The sequence below is a fragment of the Tauraco erythrolophus genome, chromosome 4 (genome assembly GCF_009769465.1).
Source record: "Tauraco erythrolophus isolate bTauEry1 chromosome 4, bTauEry1.pri, whole genome shotgun sequence".
In the NCBI taxonomy this organism is placed as follows: domain Eukaryota; kingdom Metazoa; phylum Chordata; class Aves; order Musophagiformes; family Musophagidae; genus Tauraco; species Tauraco erythrolophus.
Window position 1 is genome coordinate 82564450 of NC_141468.1, and position 20136 is coordinate 82584585.

The 20136-nt window shown below is 41.2% G+C and overlaps 1 protein-coding gene across 1 annotated transcript in view; it reads right to left on the reverse strand.

Annotated features, from left to right (window-relative positions):
* The window catches only part of PLEKHA5 (pleckstrin homology domain containing A5), a 183152-nt gene extending 163330 nt beyond the window's left edge, over window positions 1-19822 (reverse strand). Inside the window, exons 1-3 of the mRNA XM_086610591.1 lie at window positions 19734-19822; window positions 19539-19615; window positions 16420-16477 (exon numbers count right to left, since the gene is read on the reverse strand). Coding sequence (XP_086466717.1) covers window positions 16420-16477; window positions 19539-19615; window positions 19734-19822 — 224 coding nt within the window. The remainder of the gene's footprint in view (window positions 1-16419; window positions 16478-19538; window positions 19616-19733) is intronic.
* Window positions 19823-20136: the final 314 nt, after the last annotated feature.

Sequence of the window (20136 nt, forward strand, 5' to 3'; positions counted from 1 at the left end):
TATTTTGGGAAAGTCCCTTCCCTCAGGCAAATTAAAAAAAAAAAAAAAGGAGAAAGTCAATTAAGTAGTCATAATTAATAAGTATATAAAGAGGAAAAAACATTCACCAAAGTAAGTTCTCTACAGAATGAATGTCATTGCAGACCTCACCATTTATTTTTTTTGCTGAACTACTTGTACAAGGTAAACAAGAAAATACTTTAATTGCTCTCTAACTTCATATTCTTCCTCCTATTAATCTTGCACCACAATGAAAACCTTTAATCTGTTTTTGTAGCAAAAAGATCTCCTACAACCAGATGGTTAAGTTTGGTTAGACAAAAAAAATAAAAAATTCTTCGAAAGGGAGAGCTGAGCCATGCAAAATATTTAACATGAACCACTTCAGCTGCCTCAAAACAGGTTATAAAGATACATAAACTTTTGATGAATTCACACTATTCAGTTCATCCACTGCCCAGACAGGTCATACCTTGAAACCATAGCTGTCTCCTTTAAGCTCAAGAGACCAGTCATTATATGTAAATTCCTGTCCTAACTTCATGTAGGGTATTAATCATTCTCTCCTCATCTACTGGGACTATACGCCAATTCTATTCCAAAGCACAAAGCAACCTTCCTTGCAGATTTTTTTTTCTCCATGAGAAGTTTTTTTTCCTCAAGTGTCCATTCAGAAGCCTTTTGCCTCTCCCCACTCACCTCCCTGCCTATTTACTGATGTAAATCACAAAATAGTTCACCACTCAATAGGTTGCTTACAGTTACTGATGCACATCAATTAACACTCTGATACCATTATCTTTTTTGGGACTTATATCTCCTGAGCTTTCTGTGAGTCAGTTTTTCCCAAATTATTCTCCCGGCCATTACTACAGTACCAGGTGAACCATAATAGCACACAGTAGTAACACTGGAAGATGAGTACAGCTAATTACTGAACATAAAATCACAGCTTCAAAGACTGTTCCCCACACAATATTTATAAACTCCTCTTTATTACACCTTGAGCAAGTAAATACATACGAATTTAGTAAATATCTAAGTATAGCTTACAGACTAGTAATGGTCTCAGTGTAATTTCTGGTGGCTCAAAGAATTATCAGAACACCAAACAGGAGACGTCTGAACATATACAGAAGCAGCTCAAAGCAGTATCACCAGAGAACTCTAGAAAAAGCATTTCCATGGTGTTTTGTGCAGTACAAAACATGGTCTAAAAGCATGAAAAGCTGAGTTTATTTAAAAATGAAGAAACAAGAACAGTGGTTTTAGATGCAAAATTTAAAAAAAACCCACCACATAAAAATCAAGTATTTAAACACATAGTTGAAACTCAACTTGCTAAGTTATGGAAATGTATTATGAAATCAGACTCTTAGAATCATAGAATGGTTTGGGTTGGAAGGGACCTCAAAGATCATCTAGTTCCAACCCCCCTGTCATAGGCAGGGACACCCTCCACTACACCAGGTTGCCCAAAGCCTCATCCAACCTGGCCTTGAACACTTCCAGGGATGGCGCAGCCACAACTTCTCTGGGCAACCTGTTCCAGTGCCTCACCACCCTCAGAGTGAAGAATTTCTTCCTTAGATCTAATCTAAATCTTCCCTCTTTCAGTTTAAATCCATTTCCCCTTGTCCTATCACTACACACCCTTGTAAAAAGCCCCTCTTCAGCTTTCCTGTAGGCCTCCTTTAAGTACTGGAAGGCTGCTATAAGATCACCCTGGAGCCTTCTCTTCTTCAGGCTGAACAGCCCCAACTCTCTCAGCCTGTCTTCATAGCAAAGGTGTTCCAGCCCTCGGATCATCTTCATGGTCCTCCTCTGGACTTGCTCCAGCAGCTTCATGTCCTTCTGATGTTGGGGGGCCCCAGAGCTGAACGCGGTATTCCAGGTGGGGGTGGAATACTCCCTTCCTACCTCTTATTTGAGTGTCGAGTGTTAAGCACGTCCCATTATACGGAATTAAGTCAAGCAACTTCTTTTGGTTGTACCATTCCAATGCATAACTTGGAATGCAACTAACGAAATAGCACAATGTATCTCTAAAAATAAGGCCAGAGAGTTTAGTGGCTCTTGATTATGTTTTCCTTACAAGGATCCTTTACAGAAAAGTACATGTTTCAGTTTAGAACAATGATAATTAGTGCCTGTGGGAACAAAGCAAACTAATTTTTCCACAGCAATACGATTTCCTGTAATTTTAATTTTTACACAATGATACTCCAGTAGCTGCTCAGATACAGCATTTTACTGTCTACAGTGTGATGGGGATTTGAAACAATTAGCTGTTTTCAGTTTAATTTCCCTCATTTTTTTAAAAAAAAGAAAGAATTTGCCAACAAGCACCACATATTTTTAGGGATGCTAACGAATTCCTCTAACTTCGGATCAAATTATTAAAAGTGAGAAAATCAAACAGATGCAACTTGTAAGTGCACCCGGAGAACAGGCGTTGTGGTCGTGCTCTTCTCAGTATTGAAACGGAACTCATCTGCAGAGGTCCAGGAGCCCACCTTCACTGACTTGGAAGAGTCATATTTAATCCATACAAAAGGAGACACAGCCGAATCGCTTAAACACGGATATAAGAGCTGGCAGTGGTTTGCAGAGAGACAACTCTACAGAGGCCATACTCCAACATCGACTGTCAGTTCCACAGAACACTTCATGGGCACGCAGTGCAGATGAGGAGGAAACCACAGTTGTCCTCAGAACCCTTGAATGGTTATTTTTCCTTCAGGAACAGTAAGAAACAGCGTGTCGATGGGAATGTAGCTGTACTAAAGATAGCAAACGCAACTAAATTTGAGGGAATAAACCTGCATCCTTTCCCCCTGAAATGAAAAATAAATATCAGCACTTTTTTTTTTCCAAGTTTTAATGATGCACAGGGAACTATGTTTAATCATCACACCTCATGAGGAGGATTCATTAAATACTTCAAAAGAAGCTTCTAAAAAAGACCAATATTCTATTTTATAGAAAAAAAAAAAACCACACCTACATTGCCTTGCAGACTTCTCAGCTAACAGTACTGGATTCTTCCCAAAGTAAACTCTGGGGTTAAAGAATTAGAACAAGAAAAGCACTGATGCAACGATGAGTTGAACGGACATCATGTCATTCACTCCGGCAGCTCCAGATGCCAAAGCAGAGTCAATTCATACGGTGCAATTCTGCACGCATCAGTATTTACAACATCCTTATTCCTTGACTTTAAGGCTCTAGAAATTCAACAGTGCTGTTGCAAAGCATTGTAAAACAACAAAACCAAACAAACCTCACAAATCCTACACAGCTAGTCACATACCAGACTTCTTGTAACTTGCTCATGGAATTCCCATCATTTTCGAATGGAAATTAAAACCAACTATTACGTCATTTCATAAACAACAATACCACCCCACATTGTTTTGTTTAAGTAACAAAAATAGCTTTTTATTTTATTTCAAACGTAAGCAGAGGACTGGGAGATTAGCTGTTCCTACTACTTCACAGCCATTAATCTGAATCTTTACCTGAATATTTTCAGTGTTGTCCTATCAGCACAAAGGTGTTGATGCTTTTCATTTTTAGAGATAAATGGCATGTAAGTTGATCTCCAAATAAATAATTTTAAGCACAGTAAAAAACATCGTTTAATGGCACAAAATAAGTGATAATAAGACCATTCCAGAAACGTATTTGAGTACCATTCTTCAAAGGTGGGTTTACCCTTGCTTCAGAATAAGCCATTTCACAATGTATTAATTTGAACTTAACATTGCTTTACTTACAAGACAGTTACAAATGCTTTCCATTTTAAAATCTGTTTTATTCTCAGTTCAGCACCATACTTTTTCATCAATACCTCTGGCAGTTAATTTCAATATTCACTTTAATCCACTAAGAAAACCAAAGCGCAGCATTCAATAATCAAATATTTCTTCATCCGAGTATCATGAAAGCCTCCCACACAAAACCCCAGACGTGTTGGTAAAACTTCACCAGGAACATTACAAAAGCACTGCAAAGCAGTTTGGACTTATCCAACGACCACAACACTGTTTATCTCCTCACAAAAATAAAACAGCTCTGTTAACAACAAAGCAAAAACTCCCCAACTACGAGTCATGTATTTCTGTTGTCGTTTCACAGTGACATAATCACGATATCTTGGAATCCTGAAGATAAAAATGGAGAATGGTTGTCACGGTGTGGCTAACGGAATACAGCAAAAGAACAATTCAACCCCAACTTGTCCACTAACATTCCCAGATTATTTTCTTCCAGTTTCATCAACTGGATGCGTTCTTTCACCAAAACCAATAGCAGTCAATCTTCCACAGACACCAGTTCAAAGACAAACATGCCCAAAGAACAGCAGTCTACTGACAGCACCACCAAGCAAAAAGCCTCAAAGTTCAACTGTTAATCCAGACTTTCACTCCTTGTAAAATCAGAAGTGCTGCATCCAGTTGCTGGCAGCACGTCGATGGGAGCAATTCAAACTATCACGTGGCTAATTAAAGAGCATCACTGATCTGAAGGAAAGACACCGAGCGTTTCTCCCTCAACAGAAGGACTAGCAGGTTTGTACAAAGTACAGGAGAAAGTCATAAAAAGCAATTTGCTTCTGCTCTGCTCTCTCTCTCCACCACTCTTTTTCAGGGAGAAAGGGAGGAGGGAAGGAGGCGAGACGAAATATGGAGGAATAGATGGGCTGAAGATTTTATTTGCTGTCAAAAGCACATTAGTTCCCTGCTTAAGTATCTCCGTTTTAAATATGTTGCAGGTGAGCATGCACACACATGTACTGCTCCCTTTGGCTTACAACCTTAAAGAAATATATCGAGTAATCCATTAGTATATAGAGAGAGGTTCTTAATCATAACTGTTAATTACGAACATTACAGTGAGTTGTCCCTGGTAATCACTCTCTTGCCTTCAGTTTAGGGAAAAAAAAGTAAGCTTAATTACAGTGTAAAAAAAAATAAATCTGTAAAGCGTAACATACCATTTAAATCCTTGACTTTTCAATATTTAGCATTGTATCCTGAGCAGGTCCTAATTTTGACTGAATAGGAGAAGATCTCGCAGGGTTCATTTCAGGCTGCAGGCATTTGATACTGAACTGACCTCGCAGTATTTACATTCCCCTTAGGAAAATCTGGCATGCAGTCCAACTGGGGAAGATCGTGTCTAACGCTACTTGAGCTATGAGTGCTAGAAGCAAGTAGAATAACAGTGAAAAGAGTAGGGTGAACAATAAGGGCACATGTATAGAAGTAAAATAAAAAGGAAGAAGAGAAAGAGAAGGTCAAACAGCAGAAGAAAAGAACGGAAGAGACAAGAGTTGGAGATGTTTTTCTGATATAAATAGTCCCCTAATTGTTTTTCCAACTAGTAATGCAGACAGGCTTTTCAACTAGTAAAAAGCAAATTACTTCAACTGAGGGAAAATAAACTAATCAGGAGACTTGAAACATTTGTCTCTGCTCAAAACAAATTCATAGTTGCCAACTACAGCTTTGTCTGCATTGCATTTGATTTCTTGCTGTTGTTGCCATACCTATGTCAAATTTGGACAGAAAAAAAAAAAAAAACAAACACAAAACTCACCCAATAAACTCTGCTTTTGGCCATTCCCACCACAGCTGTAATAGAGACATCCATCAAATCCAGCAGTTAAAAATCAAATCCAAAATATATTCACCTCTATTCATTACAATTTAGGCCCCTACTGCTGCACAGAAATCAGATAGGAATACAAGAGCCAGTCAGCAAATGCTACTCTCATTTTTCTTACAAGTGTTTATCCCATCTTCAAACAAGTGAAAAATTGTTTTTGTTCTTTATAGATTCAATCTGCCAGCTACATAATCTCCTCTACACCAGGTCTGGTGAAATTGTACAAGAGACACAGGTTCTGAACCAACTTCAGATTACTTTCTTCACCTCCTTGAAAAATTAAATAAAAATCCTAAATTACCATAATTTCTTTGAAAATTCTATTACCATTTATACAACACAAATTTGTCATAGTGATAGGACAAGGGGCAATGGCTTTAAACTGAAAGAGGGGAGATGATAGAAATTTTTCACTCTGAGGGTGGTGAGGCACTGGAACAGGTTGCCCAGAGAAGTTGTGGCTGCCCCATCCCTGGAAGCGTTCAAGGCCAGGCAGGATGAGGCTTTGGGCAACCTGGTGTAGTGGAGGGTTTCCCTGCCCATGGCAGGGGGGTTGGAACTGGATGATCTTTGAAGTCCCTTCCAATCCAAACCATTCTGTGATTCTATGATTCTATTTTTTTTTAAACAGTAATAAAATTACTGAAATGCAAGGGTTCTCATACAAATTAATGTTGACTGCAGTACCTATCCAAAATGATGGTACCTTCAATCCTCATTAAAAGTTTGAGAAGTTTCTGCCTGCTTTAACAACTTACAAATAGCACCATAAAGTTGAAAAGAAAAAAACAATTCCATTACTCAACAACGACCCTAAAAGACTCCCTCCCCCTCTTATTTAAAACCAGGATGCTAATAATTCAAACTCTTCAGCCTGATGCAGTCTCTCAGGTAGCCCAAGCTCAAATCATAGAGGGCTGTGAAACAAACCAAAACCACTTACAAGCTAATTGGACATCACTGCTTTAATCAACAGATATTTTTCTACTTATGTCTCATTTCACATAGTTCTTTTCCATCTATGAAATGGCAACATTTTCACATAACTTACATATTTGAGCTCAAAAATGTTTTGAAGCAGCAGGCACCCAAACAAGAGATTATAATGAAGATGATAAAACACTGGCATTTGAATTGACTGCTGAATTTGATAGCACTTTTTGTTGTTTTAAACCACAAAGTGAGCAATCAGAGGCAACAGAAATCCCGAATTTCTTGTTAGACAGGTTTGGCACTCTCACCTGAAGTTGAACGAAAACCACAAGAGTGAGCTGTATTCTGAAGCATATTGCAAAAATCTCTTTCGTGTTTAGCTTAGAATTAAAGAGCACTTCAGGAAAAGGTTCGGATTTTTCCCGATGTCTACAAATCTTCCTACATTTTGAAAGTGGGGCAAAATGCAAGCAATCCATGTAAGAAATCTCAAGTGGAGCTCCTTGAAAGAGGCACAAAGAACAATAAGTCCTGTATATATGTGTATACATATATCAAATATATAACCACTACTGGCAATGAGAGGACCAAAAGGATACTCTTTCATTTAACTAATATTTAAACAGAAGTCACGTTACCCATAATTCTAGGTATCACTCATCTAAATAATTCCAAAACTTCACCTTTTATGCTGTTTACTATGCACTGTGCAATGTACTCAGCTAGAAAATCCCGCGGATTTAATGGTTTTGTTGTCAGTTTATCAGCACTTAAGAACAAAGAACTTCTCTTAAACCCTATTTGTGGCAAACACTGCAGAGAAAGTTTTAACCTGGGAAATCTTTTAATTCCATTTCCAGAAAAAAAACACACCTTTCATTTAGTAATTGAATTATCAGACAGACAGCAGCTGCAGAAAAAGAAATACAAAGCTCAGTATAAAAGAAAATAAGCCAAACCACCTTTTCCAGCAGTGTTACCACAATTTGCGCTCTGCTTCCTTCTAGCCTCATCTCTGCCCTACTGCAAGGCAAGGTTTATTAAGAAGCCTTCCTGAGTGAAATATTCTAAAATCATTTCTATCTGAAGCTGAGGGACATAAGCAGGAGACAGACCGCATGGCAGAGATCAGAACACTACTGTCTCAAGCCTGGTGTCCTCCCTAGGTGTGCTCGTCTAAAGAGATAAGAAATCCTAAGTCAGTATTTTTACTGACTACAGACTACAAACAGCTGGCTCACGACTCCCACTGATGAGAGTTTAGGCTCCCAAACTCTTCAAACCCATCGTAGAGCAGTTTTAGTAACTACTTCCTGTCTGATGGAGGATAACTTTAGTGACCTACTCCCATGAAATTCACTTAGAGAAATTCTCAGATGTTCAGTTCAGCCAACTGAAAACATCTTGGTTCAAATGTCAGTCTTTTAACTCTGTAGATACAATAAAGAAAATAACATTTTAGCTTTTGCTAATTGATCTATTAACTGCAAAAAAAAGTCAGTAACATTTGTGTGCTTTAATAACTGAAAGTATTTCAGTGTTTCAGACCAGGGAAGCAACCAATACCCACATCAAGCACAGAAGATAGAGATTGCACCATAAAAGAGATCTAAGATCAGAACACATCATATGAATTTCTAATGAGGTTTAACTTGCATCATTGTCTGATTAAAATTAACTGTTAAAATACACATTTGATGTTATGACACTGCTCAAATGCTTATTTTTGTTTGTAACTTTCTTTTTCAATCCTCTGTATCAAACTTTATCACAGGTTTCAACCAAAAAGTTTTAAATTTATCTAAAATATTCTCTTTGTGTATGAAAAAATACAAAATAAAGTAGCCTTACAAAATGGTGTGGCCAACATGTAAAAACAACCAACCAAAAAATCAAAACAAACACCCAGTCTTAGCCAGCTTTACCCTCTCCATCAAGAAATCAAGTTATCCATTTCGACATTCAGTCAGATTAAAAGTTTTTTTTCTTCCCCATGGTCATCTGAAAGCACCATGTGTTTACTCTTGTTGCTTACAACATTTTATTTCAAAGTGAGATTTCTCTCCTCCTTATAAAGTAAGTTCATTGAAAAACTTCAGTGATTATATGCCATCTGTTTTTTGATATTCTCAAAAATTATAAATGTTAGACATTGGCCAGCAGCTCCATAATCTGTAGGATTAACACAAAATTAGAGAATAAAACAAAATACAAAATGACAGAATGTTGCTAGTAGTACAGCTCAGAAAAAAAGCATCAAAAGCTGTATTTTTGCAGGATTTACACAATTTCAGTAGTCATGCTCAGTGAGTAGTAAGGAATATACAAGTTTCTGTGAAATACTGGAATTGAAAGATGGTAAAGATGGCATTTCAAATCAAAACTCTCACTGGGTGTTTTCCTTTCAGACACCTCTGGTTACTAGGACCTCTCTTACCTGGTCAGACACACTGAAATGTTTCCAGTTAATAAAGCACAAAATTCATTTTTTAACTATTTGTTTCTATAAAACATGATTTATAATATCTTCTCAAAGAGCAAAACACAGGAAACTAATTTTGAAAGACAGTCTGCTTGGCAATATACCTTTCCTTACAAATAATTGTTCTTACTAAGCCACCGTGGAGAAAGCCACGAAGAACTAAGTTTCTGGAGCCTCCTGCATATGCAAGTGGTTTTTTAGTTGTTTATGTAAAGCTCTGAGACCATCACAGGCCACAGAGGCATTCCAAATGCTGTCTAAAAGCCTTTTTTTCCACTTCACAGATTTCAAACGAGTATTCAACTAGAGTTTTATAGGTCTGGAGCAGAAAGATGGAACTTCACAACCAATTACTTCAGCAGACCTCCCAGTCCTACCTAGTACTGGGAAGCAGGAATCTTTCCCAAATAGTTTTACTGGAGTGCCTTATGCTACCAAGTTCCCATCCCTAAATTTCTACTTCTGAAGGTGGCTACTGATGCAACTTCTTCCCCCTCAACATCGCTGCCAGAGAATTCCATCCCTTCAACCAAACGCAAGTGAGGAACGGCTGTCTTCCACACTTCAAAGCAAGGAGGCAAAGGAAGGAGAGAGGAGAGGGAAGTGTTTAAATTTAGGTATTTACTTACTGAAACACGGAAAAAACACACACGCGCGGGCACCACGTTGGCAGAAATCCCAGCAGTTGGGGCTGCAGAGCTTTGCTTCCAGCCAGCGCTTGCCTCCAGCTTCCCGGGAGTTTTCTCCCTCTCTCGCACAGGCGCCGGAGCGTACCGACAATGGCTCTGAACTGCCAACCAAAGCGCATCCCGGGTTTAATGAAAGCGTGGTTCGTTATAATAAGAGTGAGCGTAACATAAACACACGCAGGAAAAACAGGCTCGGCGCGGCACCACCACCGACGCTGGTTTTGATCCAGCACAACTTGCAGGAGAGAAGTGGGTGCGAGTCCTTTAAAGCAAAACGTAACATAAGGAGCACCAGGTAGGATCTGGACCTGTGTAAGTCCTACCAAAGAGTGGCCGCAGCGAGCAGACCTCGCTGTGGGCAAAGTTCACGAGGTACCTGCCTGCCAGTTCAGGTGTTTTGGGAAGCGTTCCTCGATTCCAGGCACTGAAGGACACGAGTGCTGAGATGGGGAAAAGAAAAAGAACCTGTGCAACACCCTGACACAAGAGGAAGACGAAATACGGGCACAGTAATGGTATATATAATATATCATACTGGTACGTGCCCTTCTTAAGAGGGCAGATCAGTTATCTTTTTTGCAAAACGAGGTGGGTTTGGGAAAAAAACGCATTACTATATTTATAAAATAACGCAGCAACCATCTACATAAAAGTTATGATCCATCAGCGTTTCCTTTGCTTTTTACCATCCTTCACACACTGTAGATGCCAAAAATGAGAGAACAACAGAAGAACTCACTTTGCTGTAATAACATCTTAAAAGAATATATTGGCTTTATCAGCTATTATTACTCAATCACCAATTAAGACCAAAGTTGGGGAAGAAATTTTACCACTTCCAAAACAAGGATCTAAAACTAGGGAAGTTAACTTACTTATTTGTTAACAGATATCAAAAAGCTTAAGTGTCTTCACCGTCTTTCTCATGGATTTCAACATTGCATGTAACAACTTACATATGGATTTTTTTTGCATTTTTAAATAATTTTCCATTAATTCTTACAAGTGTTTAAAAACTTGGTTTAAATAAAAACAAACAACAGTAATTTCCCTCATGGTTTGAAGTCTATCTTAGTAAAAACTAAACCATTCAAGGTATTATTACCCATTTTAGAAACACACTTCTGGAAAGAGCTCAAAATATCAACCACAGACATCTCAGTCGAAAAGAGACTTTACAAGCACAGTAATTCCTAACATTCCCGTTTGATACTCCACCTGCCAGACTAACTTTGAAAGAGGTCCATAAGCCAGGAGTAATGGGCCCTGTCAGACCTGCACACGAGACAGACAACATGTTTTCGCAGGGTGAACTTTTGCCACCCTTCCCTCTGGGAGAAATTCCATCAAGTTCGCTCCTAGGAAACAGCTCCCACTTCTATTCCTTTTACTGACTTTCCACTGCCACCGTTCCTTTCTGCCTGGTTTAGCCTCCACTCCTCCCGCTTTTCTGCAACTACCCCCACCCCTTTAGCCTTCTCCTTCAGTACACCGCTACCTCCATCCTCATCCTTCCACATCCACCCCGTAAGCTGATTTTTGGATGCAGTCCCACCTCTCCTCCTCTGACCCACACTCGTTTCTTCCTGTGTCTAGAATCCTTCCACCTCCACACCCAGCTTCAGCATTGCAGTATTTTTTGTTCTTGAAATACTTCAGTGGAATAAAGAAGTGAATGTTAAAATAGATCATAAATTTGCAGGCATTCCTGAAAAGTTCTTTTCTGAACAGCTTTGCTCACAGAGAAAGTAAAAGGCAGAGGTCAGTTTGTTGTAATGTAATGTCCCAGTTCACCCATCTCATATGCCATTATTTGACCTAGAGGTCTTACGTAAGAATGAACCAAATGAAGGTCAAGAATAAACTTTATAGTCTTTTCTTAATTTTAGCAAAATAAAGGTTAGAGGTAACAACAGCAGAACTAAATTTCTGGGAGGAACGCAATGATTCTTAATGTTGGAGGAAAACAGTCTGATCTGTTGTTACTTCTTCCAAATTCTGTTTTTCCTTTCAAGACAGGGCTTCTCTGCAAACACGACTAGTTGTTCTTTGATTTTTCTGGAGAAAGTCTCAGCTGAATGGGAGAGGATCTTTAGAAGGCACATAAAGACAAAGGTTCAAACAGAAGCTGAATTCTCAATGAGCACAGGTTTATTTTAGGAAACAACTGAAACTCAAGGCTGAAGATCTTATCCCTTTTAATCACTTAAGTTTTTCTTACTTTCCCAATTTTCAAGCCACAAGCCTACAATGAGCAAACCTGCATTGACAGAAATCTCTATAAAAGCACACAAAACCTGTATTTGATGCAACAGTGAGCTCGCCTCGGCTTTGGGCTGGGTTTGCCAATGCCTTGCTTCAGCAAGCGACAGGCAAAAATTGTTCTGATAAATACAGAAAAGGGCAAACTTCAACACAAAATCATAAAAATGACACTTAACCTTCTTAATTCTTTAAGTTTTTAAGAACTTTTCCAGTTACTTTTGGGGCAGTGCAAAAGCTATCAGTCCTACAGCAGAGTTAAGAAACATCAAATTCTAACACCCAAGCAGCTTATCTAAGAGTGCTTCTGTAGAAGCCAAACTGGAGAGACTGAAGCAAAATTCCTCAAATATCCTTGGATTGATTTTTTTTAAAACAACTTTATTTGGTAAATTAATAACCTAAATAATATAAACTTGTTTAAAAAAATTACAAAAATCCTGACGTACGTTCAGAAGTACTGAAATGAAAAAGGAAAAAAGGCAAGAAGACTCAGCAAATGCCTGAGTTGACACAGTCAGGTGGTTTGAACCAGCAATAAGGGTTTCTTGAACACATGCATATGAATAAATACACACATATACATACAAAGACATATTTAGGTAATTTTGTAGCACTCAAAACCAGTACCTTGGTGCCTAATGACCATGTAGTCACCACAAGGTACTAAAAACATTGAGTTGAAAATGCTCATTGACCTTATTAGGTGAGAAGTCTGAAGGCCACGACCAGGTATGTCTTCTCCATGGACAAGTATCATACTGGGATAGTCATATGAGTCCATTTCCTTATGCACTTATAAATAATGTAAGTAATTTAAGCTCCTTATCCTACTATCCAGCTTAAAACTGTTTTGAGGATAAAGCCCGTAACTTTTCAGAGCTCAACGAGTGCTCGATACACTAAGCATAAATAACTAGTCCATAGAAGTATTCTGAGCAGAACAAAACGAAACCTCAATTTTTTTCAGCATGCTGTGCCGTCATTTTTAACCTGAGGAGTTTTCCCGTATCTTGTTTTACTTCATAATACAGAAGATTCAACAGTTAACTGATAATAACCTAATTACTAAAAGTTTTATTTGAATGTGTCAATTCTACAGTCATACAGCCCTATATTCCAGGCAAAAGTTTAGTTATTGTATAAATAAAGACTACACCCAAACCAAGCATTACTTCAGAGAAGTTTACTAACAGAGTTAGTGATGAGGAGGGGCTGTCTGTGTACATTTCTGACACTAAGTAAACAAAACCAGACTTTATCACTCTCAAAGAGATAAAACACTTTAATGATGTAACCACATATCCTAAGAACATATACAATATATTAGGGCACTACATTTTTTTTTTACTCCAAACAGCAAACACCACCTTTTGCATTTACAAGGAATGGGGAGAATGTGGGGGAAGTATTCTGTCATTACCAAGTACTAGAATTCTTTTACTAATAAAAAAAAAACCAAACCTGCTGAGAAGGTCAAAGTGCTGACTAGCATCAACTTGCTAATACAACCCTATACGAAAACAAAACCACCTCATGCAATGGAAACAACTCCTTATCTACCCGTTTCAGAACATCTTTCCTTCTTAAAGCTAAAACAAACTCAATGTCATGGGAAGAAAAAAAAAAGTGTGTAAAATAGTCACCATTTGATATTTAGTTATCCTGAAAACGAACGTAAGCATCCCAAGAAAAATACAGCGTCCTTTAAAAATAATCCCATTTCTATGCAGTCTGTATCCTGAGTCATGTGTTTGCAATGCCAGTCCAAGGCACATTAAGATTTAGCTGACGATTATCTCCTCGACATTATCCCAATTTGATTATACAGTGTTTACTACATCAAAGCCAGAAAAAGCACAGTAATAGATTCAGCGACACACCCACTTGGAGCACTGAAGACCTATTATTAAAGAACCATAAGAATAATTTTCAAAAGGGTTTTATTTTCAAACACAGTGTAGCAAAAGATCTTACCACAAAGCAAGGTTGTTAAATATTTTTATTCAACCTACGTATTTGAAACTGTGCCTCAGAAGTTCGGTGCAATTATTTATGTGATCAGGAAACCTGACGATTCCTCTCGTCTGACTCGCTCATTGGACACGTCACAGAAATCCAGCAGCCAAGTTCCACCTGGCGGAATGCATCAATAGCATCCCATTAACATTCATTCCCTAACTTTGTAACTCACACCGGGAACGTACACCAACATACTTCTTTCCGACCTGTCCGTGATCGAGCTTTCAGTACTCTTAGTTTTCACACAGTTTTACAATGCTGTAACCAACACAACAAACATTAACGTTCAGCAAACACGAGCACTCAACCGAGCTTACAGCGGCAAGCCCACGTGCAGGGTGCCCGTACAGAGCGAGGCCGCCACAACTCACGCCGTTTCCTGCTCACCAGTAGCCAAGATTCCGACAGCTGGAATTGTTGTAACCAGCACATCGCCCGGCGTTACATCCCCTGGCACTAAGACAGCAATCACAACGCTGTCGCTCTGTCTACATGAGCTCTCACATCCCAGCAGCTTTCAAAGGAGAAGCTACCACTGAATTTTGAATTCAGCCTGAGAGGCTACCCGACAAACACGTATTTAACTGGGGATGCCAAACTGGTTATACCATGTGAACCTTCCAACAGGCTTGACAGCACTACCCCTGCTATCCTCCTACATCCATCAAATCACAGAGAAGTGCTGTTTGTGCAACATGTTCTCAAAGATGCAGCACGACTTTTATATATAAACAGAGCCATTCTGCGTTGGCTGTCGGCAAAACAATCAGCTCAGCGTAGATCCTAACAGTGACGATAACACCTTGAACACAGATCTTGTAAGAACAAGAGTACACAAGCAACCTACCACTTGGTAAGCTCGTGCACAAGCGCATCCGCTGCTCTACAATATCGGTCCACGCACTTTTTTTTATTCTAAGAAAATCAAGTTGCCATTTTCCAGTTACTACAGCTAACACATTTGTCATAGGTTTATTCTAAGAGAACAAGTTCCATCTGAAAGTCAAGAAGAATTTCTCTTTATATTATACATACACAGACAAATACAGCTTGCTTTAATTTTCACTCGTCTTCATGTAATAATCTGAATTGAACACCGGAGGTGAAATCCTTACTACATTCCTGCCCTTGGTCTGGTGCTTTTCTTGTCAGTTGCTATACAACACCAGTGCAATGTAAATTAGGAGAAGGCAAAACAGAACAGCAAAACACACGTCACCTATTAACAAGACGACCCCTCCTAGAGAGCACAGCACCAGTTCTCATCAGATCTTTGGGGCATTATCCTTCAGAATATTCTGTAAAATTTTGTTTAGGATCAAATCCAACATGTTCCCATATAAAATAAATCACGCAACACATATGTAACACCCATTTCACAACATCTACAGTGCAACTTACACAAGAGCAGCTGCCTTTTGCTCAAGACAGAAAAACCTACCTGCAGCCTATCACCTTTATGACTATTAGTAACTTTCACTCGCAGAAGTTATTCCACTGCTGACACCACCCATTTAAAGATGGCAAACCAAACACACAGTGTAGCGAGTAAAAGCTCCTGAATGATTCAAGAAAAGCCTGTAAATAGCTAAATAACAGAAAAAGAAGCATATTAACTGGACAAATATACATAGCTGCCACTTTAAAGTTTTCCAGATAAGCATGGACTGACTACCTGGAGAGGAAAAGCTTCTGAGAATCTTGTACAGATCTGATCAACACGACCTCTAGACTTCTGCACAAGAGCTCTATTTCCCTGCCTCTCATTCAAAAAGACAATACATTCAGCGAGTCTACCACAGTGGACACACTTCTCAAAACATACTAGAACTAATAAAAAATAATGAAACTCAATGCTAGAAGCAGAAACTGGAGGTCTGCAAAGGAAACAGCCACATTAAACCTTTAGAGTGGCTTTAAATAACATAATTCCTGAAGAACAGGGCTGAATCAAGACCCTTCTGCCAGTGGCGAGGTAAGATCTTGCCTTTCCGAACGCATTTATGATGGCATGACAGTGTATACACACAAGTGTCAAACAAACATACAAACTCAAGGTGTTCTCGACGTGCAAGGACATTTGTTGCTAGATGGTTACACTCGGAGCAGAAATTTCATTTGAATCAGCATTTTTAAGCAGCTTTAATTAAAAGCATTAACATAAAAACTCAAGAAATGGTTTTAGCTGTGCAGAATCCAGTAAACAAAGGACTACATACGCTATGACAAGCTTGAATACTCCTTTTAGATTTACAGCACAACATTTAAATTCAGTTTGGAATACGTTCAAGATTACAGCAACATTTAGACAAACTAATTGAAAATTACAGTATTGTGACAGATAAACATTCAACTTACTTTACATAATATCTTGCACCTTCAAAAGTATAAGCTTCCTCCCAACCTGTGGGTAAGTCTGGAAAACAAGTAGCAAAACATTCCAATTAACTTTTGAAAGGATGCTAGCCATACTGCCCTACTCCCTAAAACTAAGGCAGTCAAAATATCCCGTGTCTGATTCCACACGTTGAAAGCTACATAAATCCTATAAACAAATATTTGAGGCAGTATTGTGAGTCAGTTCTAAGTTTAAATTCTGTAATCTAAGAGAAGCTACACGCATGTAAATCTGATTTGGATTTCTCAGAAAATAACAATAAGGGTTTCAGTGTGTCCTTATTTAACAACGTTCCTTCCTTTGACCAGTAACTAGAGCTCAACGGTCATCGCCAGATCTTTCTGCCTTGAACCTCAGTAGCATCAAATTACCTGACAGGCAGAGATCTAAACAAAAATCCATTTACTGAGTTTGGTTACATGCAAGTCACAAGCACCTTAACAGGTGTGATACCAACTACACCACAGAGCACTCGCATTATATTAGCATAATTCCACCACTGTTGTGACTAACAAGTGTTTCTGCAGTGTTTACAACTGTATTCAATTTTATATGAAAACAATTTTCAATGCAAATCTAGTGGAGAAAGTGAGTACATCTTTTCCTTCTCTATTATCACTCTTAACAATCAGGAGCCTACATACCAAAAAAAAACATAAAACCCCCCAAAAAAAACAAACACACAAAAAAACCAAACCACTGCTAATGGTCAATTTTCTTCAAGTAACAGCTTCCTGATGCAATGGAAACTCTGAAGACGTTGGACACCTCTGTGCAACTCTAGATACATCACTACCCTGAAAAGTTTGCCCCAGTTAATCAAAACAGTAATTGACATGGAGGACTCGCTCATTGAATTACAAAAGCAAGGATGCATTTCCTAATTGAAAGAAAAAAAATATTCAGTCTGGGTCATGTGATTTATTTTTTTCTTCCCAGTTTACTTATTTGCTCTGGCTGGGTTTTTTCTTTACTCCTGCCTTCCACAGAAGAAAAATCAAGGTGTCTTTCGCTAACAGCACAGGGCAAAGTCCAGCAAACAGGAAGTCTCTCTACCAGAGGAATTTACGGCTGCTACTAGAACTTTGCAAAAAATACCTTTCAGTGCTGAACATCTCAAGGAATAAAACGCACTTCAATTCATAATGGAGGACAAAGCTTTCCTCATCGTCTAGTAAACATCTCACAGTGTTATTTAAAAAGAAGCTTTACAATAATATACACTTCCAAAGGAAGTGTTAATTCGCTCAAATATTGTTTCTGAAGAGATGACATATTTTGACTAGGTTCCAAAACAACGGTGGGGGCAAAACAAGATACAAAAGCCAGAATTAATATGGTTGATTTTATCTGTGGAGAGATACATTAACACACGCATGAACGAGGAAAACTACAGAAACACGTTTGTTTTGCAGATACTTGGGTATCTGATTGATAAATCATGGTCAGTATATCTGGGGTCATGCCTCACTCCTGTGCTCAGGAATAAGTTGAATTTACCTGGTAATAACTCTGCTACGTTACATGTTACATACAACACCCCAGGTACCCAAAAGCAACCTGCATTTCCTTTAGAAGGCACTTAATGGCAGAAACAAATGAGACGCTTGGAAAATTACTGGGAAATCACCATCAGTCGACAGAGACACCGGTAATAGTTTAACAAAGAACTAATACTCAGCTAATGTCACTGTCCAAGGGGCAAAGCCTTCACACACATCTGCCCCCATGCGTACTGCTGTCCATGAAGGCCAGTCTCTCAATTAATCTGACTACTGAAAGCAGGGAAGAGAGGAGCCTGACAGCAATCTGCAGTTCTATTTCCCAGCATAAAATGACTTCTGACCAACAGACCTTCACTGCAAATCAAACCGCAGAGTTCTTATAGCCAGAAACCTGCGCTTTTTAAACTATTACCAACTCCAAAAAAAAATAAAAAGGCTGCCCATAGTTTTCTAAAAAGCTCTTTCTGATTTCTTAATGCATAAGTATTAACCAAACATAAAAAGCAAATAATCTGCTACAGTCCAATTCACTTGCAGATTTTCCTGCGATTATCCAAGCGATTGCATACATAAAAACAACTGCACTTATTACTACACTCCACCACCTCCCAGCGGCACACGGAGCCTGTGTGCAATTCCAGCAGTCAGAGTTTGGCTCCGGGTCTCCAGAGTGTCTGCTGTAAATCCTCCTCCTCCAGCACCTCCTGCTACTTCTCCAGAGTGAAACAGCAGCAGCAAAGACGACCGATTCCACCCTCCTCCCTCCAAGTTATTCCTCATGTTTCAGTCCCTTTTCCTCCTACCTATTCCACCTCTCCCAGTCACTTAGAAACCACCCACACTCTCAGCCTAGATGGAAGTGAAGGAAGGAAAGGGGTTTCTAGGTGAAATCAGCCTCTACGTTTCCAGTATACCTATCGTGGTTAAATCCAGGTACTGCTGGAAGCAGAAGATGAGAGGTTTAATGCCAAACGGAGAAAGGATGCTGTGCAGGGGAACAACCAGGGCAGCCTGTGAGGAGCATGAGAGGAACCAGGCGGTGCCTAATGGTACCTACACAACGTTGTAGGGGTGACACAAGGCAACAGAAAGCCAGCGAAGGAAGAGAAATCACGCAGGCACGGAGGGAAAACAGGGGTGCGAAGGGAAATAGAACGGACGAGGGGCACACCGGCGGCCGGCTGCACTGTCATGCCATTCCTGCTCGACCGGGGGGCGAACAACTGCCCGAAGTGCAGGAAAGCGCGGGATGAGTTGCCTCGGGCGGCCGCGGCGGCACCGAGGTGGTTCCTAGGAGCGAGCGGCTGGGGGGCAACCGGGCGAAGCCAGAGGCGCTGCCCGAGCCCGCGGCGGCGGAAGGGGCCGCGGGGCCGAGCCCGCCCGGCGGCTGGGGCGGGAGCCGGGGGGGCGGCCGCGGGATCCGCGGGGCGACCGGCGCGGCGAGACCCCGGAGCGCGGAGGGGACGGTAGGGGAGGGGAGGAGGGCGGCGCTCGCGGGCGGCCAGGCGGGGGCGGCCGCGCCGGGGAAGCGCCGGGGGCCCCGGTGGCCCCCGGTCGCCGGGCGGGGCTCGTACCTGCGCTGCGGCGGTGCCCGGTGATCACGGCCTCTCCGGTGAGCGGGTGCAGCCAGGTCGTGCTCTTCGCCTCCTCGCTGCGGGGACGGACACACGGACCGAGTCAGGCAGGCGCGGCGCAGCCCCGCCGCCCGCCCCTCCCGGCCCCCCGCCCGCCCCCAGCCCCGCTCCCCTCCTCGCCAGCCCCCCGCTCACTTGATGAAGAAGACGCGGCCGCCCTGGCTGATCCCGTAACTCCAGCTGCCGGGCAGCGCCCGCAGCCGCTCCACGCTCAGCTCCGCCATGGCCGAGCCGCCGCTACCAGCGCAGCCCGGGAGAGCTGAGGGGAGCGGGGGGGGGGGAGGGGGGGGTGCGGCGCGGGCACGAGCGAGCGCGTCCCCGCCGCCGCCACCACCTCGGGGAGGGGGAGGGCACGACGCGAGGGGGAGGGGGGTGCGGCGGCCCGCCCCGCCCCGCCCCTCGTGGCCCCGCCCCTCCCGCCGCGGGGGCGCGCGCGGCCGTTGGGGCGGGGCGGGGGCGCGCGGCGGGTTCCGGGGGGGGGGTGCGAGCCCCGCCGGGAGCGCGCGGCCGTGGGCGGGCGGAGCGGTGCCCGGGAGCG